This window comes from Sceloporus occidentalis, unplaced genomic scaffold, assembly GCF_023333645.1.
Source record: "Sceloporus occidentalis isolate IW3139 unplaced genomic scaffold, rSceOcc1.0.p SCAF_1, whole genome shotgun sequence".
Lineage (NCBI taxonomy): Eukaryota > Metazoa > Chordata > Lepidosauria > Squamata > Phrynosomatidae > Sceloporus > Sceloporus occidentalis.
In genome coordinates this window covers 150,101,962-150,114,476 of record NW_028316981.1, presented here as the reverse complement: position 1 = coordinate 150,114,476, position 12,515 = coordinate 150,101,962, and the positions used below count along the sequence as shown (strand labels likewise).

Below are 12,515 nucleotides of genomic sequence, written 5' to 3'. Positions count from 1 at the left end.
ATGTGGCCATGTTCTAGAAGAGTTTATTCCTGACGTTTCATCTGCATCTGTGGCTGGCATTTTCAGAGAAGATTTCTCTGAAGATGCCAGCCACAGATGCTGGCAAAACATCAGGAATAAACTCTTCTAGAACATGGCCACATAGCCCAAAAACATAAAACAAAAAACTGGATGCTGGCCGTGAAAGCCTTCGACTTCACATGAAATTATTTATTCTCTGTCTTAATATGCTACTAAAATCCCTTTTATATGCAGAGATATCTCTTGTAGTTTTCACCAACTGCTAATATTTTCAGTTCAATCTCTTCCCTTACCTAAGGAAACAAAGACACTAAGATTTTTAGTGCTGGACAGTATTTCTTAAATGAAAAATAGTCTGGCACAACCATCATATGAGAAATCTATGCTGAACTAAAGTTATTTATCTGCAAAATGAGGGCTCTGGAAATAATTGTTGTACAAGCTAGTATAATGTTTATAATGTTTATGGTTGCGGTAGGCAACTTCTAGTGGTGGTGATGTAAAGCCAAATTATTTAAAACAGGATTTAATTCCATGGATGCATGTATCCATGTATGAACTAAAGATCTAGAGTGTAATCCTGTCAAAGTGCAATCCTGTATATAAAAAGGCAAGGGTCAGCTGAACACATTTTTGGCTAGTTGAAATTTTAATTAATCAAAACCATGCCCAACCTATGGTGTGGGAAAAGATTTAGGGTTAACCTTGTCCTTGTCTATCTTTGTGCCAACAATGTGGCTCTGTCTCTGGGCTGGAAGAGACTTCTATCTGGCATAACTCAACTCCTTCCTTGCTCCACTCTTTCTCTAACCCCTTTTCACTCATCTCTCAGCAGATCTTAGTTGGCATAGTGATTTCTGCCTGCTCACTGTTCTGCTGCCATATCTCTACAGTCAACTGGCAGAAGGGCATTTCTGGTGAAAGACGAACAATTCTACATGCAAAAGGGCCTTCTACCTAATACCAGTCCATTATACTGGCACATGTTTCAGTCAAAATTACACTGGTTGGGTTCATGAAGTAAAAGAGAGTGAATGAAAATACATCTCAGATGTATACAAAATAAAGCTTCAATCTCCATTATTTATTACATCCCCAGTGAAATTTCAAAATATGCATTGTCAGTGGTGTTACTAAGGTTGGTGATATCCCAGTTCAGTAAACCCATGTTATCACCCCCAGGCAGGCAGCCACACCAGAGGAGAGAACATGGGCAGAGAGCAGGAGGAAATGAAAAAGCAGAAGGAGAAGCAGCAGCAGGAGGTAGGGAGGGGCACTTGCCATCTACCCTCCCCCTCCTGAACATCTTGCCACCCTCCCCATCCCACCCAAGCTGCCTAGCATACACCCCAGCCACCCAGTCACCTCACCCCAGTCACCTCACCCTTGACAGCCAGAGGCAATGGTGACAGGAAAAGGAAGAGTTCATGGCTCCATTACTGCTTCTGTTGCTGCCACCAACACTTCCCTTTCCTGGCCAGCCAGCAACTCTGTCAGACACAAAAGGGACTACAGGGTAACCACACCCCGCAGCAGCCACAGCAGGCAAATGGCTTAAGTATGTGTCTTCCCACCCCTGAGGTGTCACCCAGTGTGGTCTGTACCCTCACACAACCCCAGTGACACCTCTGTGCATTGTATCTTAACAACTTCTAATACTTTTTCTCCATTTATATTTCAAAACAAGGGTAATCCAACTCAGCTTCCCTCTTTTAAATTTAAGATCTTCAATAAAACTCCTCACATTACTTCAAACACAGTCATGAACTTTAATGGGACAGATCATTTTTAGTGCACTTGGTTGCCCACTTTACTGAATATGCTAACAGAAATACTGTAACTGTTTGCTCACCTAAATCATATACAGTCTGCCCTTGCCTTATGCAGGTGATCCGTTCTGGACCCCCCATGTAAGGCAAAAAGCGTGCATGCTCGCTGTGTGTGCGCACCATTCTCCTGTTCTTCCGGCGGCTTCCACATAAGCTGAAAGACACCTATAATGAGCCTGCATATGGCACGGGCTCACTGTATTACAGAACAATAAGTTCTATGAGCCAAGGTTAACATGTATTTGTCTTTCCTATTTGCCATAATTTTGCCCCCCCCCCCCCCCCCTTGGTGGTTGTTACTGTCTTGTCTAATGTGTTTATTTTGCAGTTATTAAATTGTTTTTTAAAAGTTACCTCAAATATTTCTTCCCTGGAGACCTCTATGCGACAATGTCCAGCTTGGGGCTGTTGCTGGGATAGCTCTTGCCTCAGAATCTTAAGCTTTTGTACTAGATCCCGTTTGTACCTTGGCACAGTTAGACATTCAGCCTCATCTGGAAGCTGACACAATGATACTACCTGTTGCTGCTGGTGCTGCTGTTGTTGATCTTTAAGTTGGTTCTGACGGCTGGGGAGAAAAATAGCTGCTTTGAGTAATTCAAGACTTCCAGTTGCATCCCCTCTCAAAGTAAATCAATAGGCATTTGAATCAAAATGTTCGGGCAAATATAATACTGGTTACTATAGTTTCAGTGTCCTGTTTCACTACGATTCTTTTGAGGAGACTGAGGGCAAACACATCTGTCTGGTTTGATAATTTTCAAGTAGCTTCACAGGGCTCAAAATATTTTATTAAGTATGTAGCAGCACTGTGTTTGTGTCAAATGTTCAAAAGCTCTCATGTTTCTTTTGTGTGTTTTAATATCTTTCATATTAATATTCAGGATTACGTCAAAATACACAAACAAAATCTAAAAGTGGACACCACACTGTGCTGTAAATGGCTTGCCTGAAGAATTAGCTTACAAAAATGCTTGTACAGGAACTTTGGCAAGGATGGTGCCCCTCGTACCTGGACTAGTTCTGACCACAGGAATGTAGGCAACTTTTCATGTAGCCAATTGGCTGGGATAAATGAATATTTTCATTAGCTATGCTCAAAAATGTATTACAGCTAAATTTGGATTGTGCATGTGGGTGGAGGACTTCATAAGAAAGCATCTTCAAGTTAAAGAGTCCTTGATATTCTCTACAGCTACAGAGTTAAACAATCATGGTAAAATGTGCTGCATTGTAAGTAGGCCACATTTTATCTCTGAACAAGTATTTTGATATTTCATATGATTTTCCCCTTCTTCTTAAAAATATATGAACATCTAAACCTACAAGGAAGTGGGGGGCAATGCTTAGGGGGATATTGTTCCTTTGATCAAGAGTAACAGGGGGGGAAATGACATTTTCAAGTTACATTCTGGTCATGATATACATTATTTCAGCTGTATTTGCACAGGAAGGCTGACGCACAATGTTCTGCACTGAGAGAGGCACAATAAGCAGGCCTCGAGGTAAGAGAACCACAAATTCTGTGTTGACTGACCCAACTTAATCTGCAAAATTCTTCTACACACAGGCCAAACTTGGCTAAAGGAACTGCAGGTAAGCTTAGAAAAGCCATAGTGTTTGGAACAGACAGAAGAACAAAGTATTTTGAGAATCTTACTTTCATTTTTCTTTTTTTCTTTTATGGTTTAAAAAGGGTTAGCAATGAACTCTCCAAAACCAGTAGAATTTGTGGTAATCACCATATAGAGATCCCATAACCCACTGCCATACACACATTATGAGAGGGCAAACAAATGATGCAAACCATTTAAATGTATGCATGATATGGCTAGGAGGCATACTTCTGTATTTTCAGAACAGTACTCACACAATCCTTTTCTAATAGCAACATGCAAGTACAGCAAATTCTTTCCTTTCCAAATGTCTTAGACTGATAAACTAACTGGCAAACACATTTAAACAATGCCAGAAAAGATAATATTTTTAAACAATAAGAACACACCTACAATAGTCATTTTGCTATTTTATTAGATATCCACTGAAAAATCAAGTGGCCCTTAAAACTCCCAATTATCTTGCTCTAAAACCAAATGGAACACTAGGTAGCTGCTTGAAACATTAAAGAAAAAAGACTTTTTTCCCCCACAGTGATCTTTTTCACAAAAATAAAATGGAGCTGGGCTTACAGCTCTATGGTAGCATGCAGACGTGGAATGTGCAATGTAACGAATGTTATAAAGAAGACAATTTTCATATGTTTGCCTAGCATGCCAAAATGCCTAATGTCATCATTGCTTTATTCTAAAAATTTACTACTTTAGTGCAATTTAACAGTTAGAGGAACAACCAATAGTACAGACATGCAGTATAAAAACTTAGGTCCAAAACACACTGCAGAAATAATCCAATTTGAGACCACTATAACTGCCCTGGCTCAGTGCTAGGAGTCCTGGGAATTTACTTTATTGTAGCATCAGAGTTCTCTGACAGAGAAGGCTAAATGTCTCACAAAACTACAATTTCCAGAATTCCCTAGCATTAAGCCAGGGCAGTTAAAGCAGCCTCAAACTGGATTATTTCTGCAGTGCGTTTTGGACCTTAGAGCATAAATATTATGCAGATATTACAACCATTAATATAATTATTTCACTAGGCAGCTGTAAGTGAAAATAAATCAATAGCATTTTCCTTCTTAATGTGCTTCAGAAAATGAATCAGGAAATAATTCAATAAAGCATTTCCCTAGTTAACAAATCTTTAAAAAGCAGTTGCTGTTGTTGTTTGCTTTGTTGTTGTTGTTGTTGTTGTTTGCTGTGCTTTGGCATGGGGGAAGGCAGGAAGGGTGTGCACACACCCTTCCCAGCTGCTCCCTTCCTCCTGGGCTTTTTTCCTTAAGAGGGGAAAAGCCTGGGAGGGAGGTGGAAGAGGAGCGCACAAGTGCCCTTCCCAGCCACCACGGAAAAACTTGCAAATAATCAAATCCACGAACGTTAAACCCCTGAAAGTGGAGGGTCGACTGTATTTTTGTTTTCTTTATGTTCAATAGTAAGCTTGCCACTGCACTTTCTTCTTTGACCTTCCTTAGTTCCAAGTTTATGATATTTCCCCCCAGTACTATGGCATCATCAACGTATCTTAGGTTGTTAATTTTTTTCTTTACTTCTTCTTCCAAATCCAAATCTGCTCTTCATGTGATCTTTTCAGTGTACAAGTTGAACAAAAAGGGTGATAAAATTCAGTCTGATCCCCTTGCCAATCAGGAATCATTCTGTTTCTCCATATTCTGTTCTAACAGTAGCCTCTTGTCCTAAGTACAGATTTCTCATCAGGATTATCAAATGTAGTGGCACTTCTGTGACAGAAATCCATAGCTTTTCATGATCTATACCAGGAGTTGGCAACCTACTGCCCGCGGGCCACATGCAGCCCGCCGAGACATTGGGACTGGCCCCAGCTCGGTCCTGCTGCCGATTGCCGCTGCCAAAGGCCCTGTGGGGCCTTTGGCCTGTCGCAGAAGCGTGCGGGGCCTCTAGCGCAGGTGTGCGGGGCCATTGGCCTCCAGCGCAGGTGCGCAGGGAGGAGGAGGAGGAGGAGGGAGGAAAGAGCAGGAGGAGGAGGGAGGAAGGAAGGAAGGAGGAGGAAGATGAGGGAGGGAGGAAGGAAGGAGCAGGAGGAGGATTTCCATTCCATTTTTACAGGTCTGCTTTGTGGTGATGGCGATATTGATACGATCCAGCTTCAGAGGCACGGCCAATGTAAATTGCTATGATTTTTACAAACTCATGAGCAGTGAAGAAAAACCACAGTCCCTTGACCAAGTAGAACACACTTCTGAGAAGTACACTTGGTGCAAGAACTGTGAAACCACCTTGACATGTTCAATATGCATAGCCATGTGAACCCATGTTCAGTGTGAAACCCAAAGAGTTTGGTTATGCAATAAGCCTCTGAAATATGCAGGAGGCTATCTTAAGTAAAGCCATGTTCAATGCCCAAATGTGCTGTTTGGAATGGGGGGAGGGGGGGTTGGCCAGAAAGGGAAGTACATTTCTGCCATCTGTCTAGGACTAATGCCTAAATGTCCTCCATTTTGATCATGCCTAAGAAACATGCATTTATATTAACATTTTTTAAAAAAGCATCAATTTTTTTCACATGTCCTCCATTTTAAAAAAAATGTGTCCTACATTTGAAAATGTTGTCCTATATTATTTAATTATTTATTTTTTTGCTCCCCTCCCCCGTTGTCTGGGGGACACCAACTCGGCCCCCGGCTCAAAAAGGTTGCCTACCCCTGATCTATACAGTCAAAGCTTTTAGTCTATAAAGCATGTGCTGCTTTTCTTCTGGAATTCCTTGGTGCATTCCATTAACCATCATATTTTTTTATTTTATTTTGTATGTTGGCAATTGTTAAAATATATTTCTAAATTGTATTGAAAATGTTCAGATGTGTCAATGGTTAACTAAGGTTTAAAATGGTTCCTGTTGAAGGCCAGAAAGCCTAGGCCTGGAAGAACAAGTCTTCAAGGACATGTGCTGAGACATAATATAAACAAATGTATTATTGTTATGCTTTTGTGTAGTGTGGTGACTTCATGGGAAAGAGGTGTGTCCACTTGGTGGGAAGGTTGATCTTTTGAGAGAACAAAGACTGATGTCACATTCGAGCTTCTAGCATGGACTCTGAAAGAGAATAGATGTATAGTAGCCTGGTGTAAAGTGTAAATAGCAACAAAGTTAATAAACCCTCATTTGAGTGAAAATCTGTGTGGAAGTTACTTTGATATTAAGTAGCTGAGAAGACTGCATCTGTTCCAGTTGGTACCAGTTCAGAACCACCAGTAACAAGAGACATCAACCATCCCAAAGATCTTTTTCTCTAACAGCAATATGGTCCTTAGTGCATCTTCCTTTCCTCAACCCTGCTTGCACCTCTGGAATTTCTCTCATCATATAAGTTTGGAATATGTGTTGCAGAATGTTGAGCATAATCTTGTTTGCATAGGAAATTAATGCTATGGTCCTATAGTTGCTGCAGTCTTTTGTGCCTCCCTTTTTTGATGGGAATGTATATTGATTGTTTCCAGTCTGTTGACCACAGCTTTGTTTGCCATATTTGCTGGCATATTCTAGTCAGCACTAGAGTTGATTATGTCTGTGTGGACTATAGCAGTTCAAATGGAATATCATCTGTCCCTGGTGATTTGCTCTTCTCAATTTCTCTTATTGCAGCTTCCACTTTGTTTATTAGAATTTGGGGTTCGCCTTTGTATGATTCGTCCTTCCATGTGTCATTCACTTTTTCATCTCTTTTCTGCTTTTTGGTCAGAGCTGAATTTGTCCTTGTGGTGAACTGCCCAGCTTGAAAGGTTATCTTAAAGGTTACAGTATCTTGGCCAAACCCTGCCCTCTGAAATAGCAGAAGTTAGTGTTCTCTAATTTTACAACTGATAGTTTCCAGAATGGATTATGTCTTGGACTCTATGTAAATCTCTTCTGGAGTGTCCTTTCAAAGAGCCTGGCTGACTGGCCAATGTCACTATCGAAGTCATATTTGTAGCCATGGGCCACACCTTTCTTCTCAAATTATCCAGTGGTTGTTCGGGACAATCTAGGATGTATTCACATTGCACAAATAAAGCAGTTTGATACCACTTTAACTGCCATGGCTATCCTACAGAATCCTTGGGTGTGTAGCCTAGTGAAGAACCAGAATTTTCTGGGAGACCATTGCTGAATATCTCACCAAACTACAAATCCCAAGATTCCACAGAATGGAGCCATGACAATTAAAGTGGTGTCCAGGTGCTTTATTTCTGCCTTGTGGAAGAGCTGATAAACTGTCAACAGTGAGGACATGTGTCTTCAAGCAACTCCTCTTTATAATAATAAATAATAAAATTATGGCATGGTATCTGTGCATTTTAAATGTCCAACTCTCTACAGAGTTCACCCCTGCCCTTCCTGTTGCTGGCCCACAATTTTAACTTAGGAAGTTCTACAGTTATTTTTTAATATATGCATAATACTACGTATGAAACATACTCACTTTGAGTGGAAAGGTTGCAAAATACTAAATTTATTCAATTTGAATGCAAAAGAAACTGAACATGTATGTTTTAGACTACATGTAATTTGAATGGGGCAGATTGATTTATCTTAGTTGTATATAAAATCTAAGGTTTTAGATATATTGAAATATTAACAGGTCTTTGTTTTAGTGCAATAAAGCAAAAATCATTTTCACACATCCTGTCTAGTGTAACAAAAAGTAAAAAGAATAAAGAATATAGACAATTTATCAGACGATAGACTTTGTTGATGACACTGCTCATTGAATTTTTCAAATCCTTTTATAATGAAAGACAGATGTATGACTGAAAAAGCTGAACTATGTGGTAATAGCTTGAGAAGTGCAAAAAGGTTTTATGACTTTTGAATTTGCAAGAAACAAAGGATTTTTCTACTGAAAGATATCCTAAAGACTGCCACAACTATTTTAGAAATATATATAGATAAAATCAATGACTTATAGATTATTACCGTTAAGAAAAAAAGAAAAGCCCTTTAAAACCCAAATGAAATAAAAATTATAAATAATAAAAACATTTTAAAAATCATCTGTAGTAGATATCTGCATAGTCCACCAATATATCCCAGCCAACAAGAATGAATGATTTGTAGATATACATTAGCCACACTTTCCAGCATTTCCAGACAAAGGGAAGATATTATTTAATTTTTTTGACTTGTCAGAGCCTCCCAGGCTACCTCCAAAAATAAATAAATAAATAAATAAATAAATAAATAAATAAATAAATAAATAAATAAATAAAAGACATTCTTATTCCAGAGTTTCATCATGTAATCTTGCCCTGTGGCTTCTTGCTCCCCCAGCCCCTACAGATGTACTTGATTTTCTAGCCATTCAGCCTTTTTATGGAGTATCTACTTAATGCTACACAGGTGTTTCCTCGAAATAGCATTTAAAAGGTGTTAAGAGCGAGGAACAACAAAGTAAAATTCCTGGGGTGTCTGAATAAATGGACAGTTTTGTCTAGACAAAAGCAAATTTGAATTAGAGAGCCTCTCCTGGTCTTGGAAACCTGGCTACTGAAGGGGAAAAAAGAGAAGCACAAAGGGGGAGGAGACTTGCAAAGGTGCAGACAAAGCCCATTATGGGTTAAAAAGATTTTTTTCTCAGGGCAAGAGTTTCAATTGTTTCAAAGAAAAATCAACACTATTCTGTCCTTCTCAAAATAACTCAAGATTTTGCTTTCCTCTCAAAGAATTCAATCACAGTTATCCCTCAGGAAGTTTTATAACACAAAACACATTGAGCAATGAATTGTTTTCTATGCATCTTTGAAATCCCCTTCTTCCTTGATCTTAGAAACAGTCTAGAAAAGTCAGAGGGTTCTAATTTTTTTCTCCCTCAAAGGCTTTTTAGGTTGGGAACATGGTCAGTTTGGGATTCTTGAACAAGATGAAACCCAAACAAAATGCATACCCTTACAGTAACATATGCCATCCATTTTCTAGTACATATGTTGCATTTTGAACCAATTAGTAGTTTATATGCTTCAAATATTTCTAAGTGCCCTCTAGATTAATGGTTCCTAATCTAGAGACCCCCACATCTTGTTGGATTTCAACTCCCAGCATGGCTGATGATCAGAAATTCTGAAAACTGTAGTCTTAATGATATCTGGGGACTCAAAGCCGGGAATTATTGTGTCTAGAAAGACTGAATGGTACAGCAATTAGCAAACTATAATTCTATTTTAATATATAAATTGATTAATTTCAATTAAATACACTGTTTTACCTGTATCTGTCTTTCTCTCAAAAATTAGATCCAAGCCAACTAATAAAAATACCTATAGGAAATGTATAGTTTAAAAAAAAAAAATAAAACTGGTTGGTTTACAACATAGTGCTACATGTCTACTCTGACCTTATCCTGGTGCAGCACTGGACACTCAAACTTTCCTAGGAGAAGCTCTACTCAGTGGAACTTATTTTGGAGTAAATAGGCACAGAACTGGCATTTTAGAACACTGGTTCTTAACCTGTGGTCTGCAGACCCCCCAAGGGACTGTGATATCCTCACATGGGGTCTTCAAAGCCTTGAAGGCTACTCAGCCCACCTCCTCCCCACAGTGAAGCAGCCACATTACAGGAGACAAGACAAATGCTGGCTGGCTGGATCTGTACATTGACATTCAATAGGTTCCAACTACAAACTGGTGGGAAAAAACAGGAGAAGGTTCTTCCATCTTGTTCCAGCACCTCTAAAGGAAGGTTTAATGGATGGTGTAATTGTTAAGCATTCAGTGTTCATGCATTATCATCATCATCATCATCACCACCACCACCACCACCACACTACCAGAATTTTAAATCTTGATTTACGTCTTGGGGCACCCTGGTAAAGAAAAGGTTAAGAACCACCGTAAACATGTTTTCCTTGGTTTAAAATATTAACTGCAATGTAAACTATTAAGCTTCGGATATACACCTTCCCGCAAGAATTCTCTCAATAGTACATATATGGTTCATATGCATTCTCCATGGCACTTCAGTGACCCTGTTCTCAAATGACAACAGATTTAAGAGATCTAAGCATAACACTAAGAAATTACATAATGTAAAGTTTCAGAATCTACTGACTGTATCCCATCAGAGACACTTTCATGCTCACTAATCCGCATGGGTTGATGACGTCATGAACTCACTTTAGAACCAGGTGCAAGTTAGCGGACAGCCGTGGATCTGTAAACTGCGTTGTTCTGTTGTTATGGTCAACAAAATAAACTCTGCCTGTTGCTGTATTTCGGATCTCCCATCCAGGAGGCAAAGGACCAAGCTCTTCGCAATTGATGTTGCTAAGATCCCTACAAAAACAAACATAAAATGAAAAATACCTCAGCATTTGGCCTCTGAGCCAAACAAGCATAAATGTAACATAACAATTCCATGAAGCCTGAGTGTATATATTGTTTCAGAAACTTGATCTGTTCAACTGGAATCTTTATTCCCCAGGAACAAGCCCACCAAAGGAAAAGAAAAACACAGTCTGATAAAAACAGTCCACTACACATGCCTTAGGAAAGCTCTCATCACATAACCTACATTTTTAAAGAAAACAAATATACTAGCAATCATTGTGATGCTAATTTAAAAATAAAAATAAAATCCTTTGCTGACTATGTACACTAGTTTTGACAAATATTCTTAAGAGATAGTATTACTCTCTTAAGAATATCTGAATTACATTGTTTTTAAAAAAGCTGAACATGAACATTTGCAAATATTAGTATTTTCTATAAAGATTTTGCAGTGCACCAAATAGTTTTTTCAAACTGTGAAGACTAGATGCTATATGCAATAAATATTTATAATCTCTTAAGGGACATTAAAGTTGACATAAACGAAGTATGGGCAACAAGCCGTCCACCAGCCACACACTTCCCCAGTGGGACAATCAGCTGTGAATAACGGATAAAACTGGTCAGATATGCTCTGACTTGAATGCTACAACTAATATGAATCGAACTGATATAACTTTGTCCCCTTTTCTTGTCCAATGGTAATGAATACTTTTAATAATAATAATGGAGGGAACAGGGCCACCACATACATATTAGCAGTGTTTTCCTCCCCTTAAATTAAGGTGTATGTCCCCACATCTTGTTTACAATCAGACTCATAGGCTCAGATGTACAAATCTGATTATAACTAGCAGGCAGAAAAACACCTTGCTTTATATGACTTTCTTCATATACACATATGTGTGTTTTACACGTAAAACATCTCTATGAGGTAGGTTAGCTTGGGTGACAATGTCTGGGCCAAGGTGTTCCACTCAACCTCATGGCAGAAGAAGGATTTGAACCCAGGCCTCCAGCAAACACCAAATTAGCATCACAGTAGTACTGAACAAATTGAATTCCAAATGTAAAAGGACAATGCTTTATTGAAAGAATTGTATGTCAATGTCAAATGACTCCTATCTTACCAAACTGGACATTTTAGTATTGCAGAATTACATTTTATTGCAAAATTTGCATAGAACTAGATCTACAAGTTAGGCATTTATGACACTGTGGCCAGGTAAGTTTCAAACTAGGTCTCTGAGCATCAGCCATCATGACACATAGCTGGCTTTCCCCCAAACAGTTGAAAAACTGTTGGGGGGGGGGGAATTACCTCAGCAAATCTATTGTACTCTGGCAAATTCTTGTCCTCCCCAAGTGAGACAAAAATGTTGCATGATATTCTGTACTTGAAACATGGTCCAGATACATCTGTGAATGTTTCAATGGGAAACAATCCCTCCCCTGTTCATAAGAGGTTGGGCAGGACTGCAGGCCACTTGATCCTGTCCAGGAAGGACCAAATGATGTCATGATTGATGTCATGAGAGGAAAGGGGCGGGGGATTTGAAGAAATCTACAGAGTGTTCAGCACAGAGCAGCCAGAGACACCATTCAGAAATGCTCAGAGTCAAATAAGGATGCAAACAAAGAAACAATACTAAAAAAGATGAACTGATCCATACAAAAATCACTTTCTACAATATACTCTGCAGAAGAAATAGTCATGGCATGTTTTCAGGGCATGGAATGAGAGAAGCCCAATTAAAGTCAAAGTGGC

The 12,515-nt window shown here is 39.1% G+C and overlaps 1 protein-coding gene across 1 annotated transcript in view; it reads right to left on the bottom strand.

Annotated features, from left to right (window-relative positions):
- SMURF2 (SMAD specific E3 ubiquitin protein ligase 2) overlaps nt 1-12,515 on the bottom strand; it is a 134,264-nt gene that overhangs the window by 25,373 nt on the left and 96,376 nt on the right. Inside the window, exons 10-11 of the mRNA XM_089476889.1 lie at nt 10,595-10,753; nt 2,205-2,418 (exon numbers count right to left, since the gene is read on the bottom strand). Of these exons, the coding sequence (XP_089333015.1) occupies nt 2,205-2,418; nt 10,595-10,753 (373 nt within the window). The remainder of the gene's footprint in view (nt 1-2,204; nt 2,419-10,594; nt 10,754-12,515) is intronic.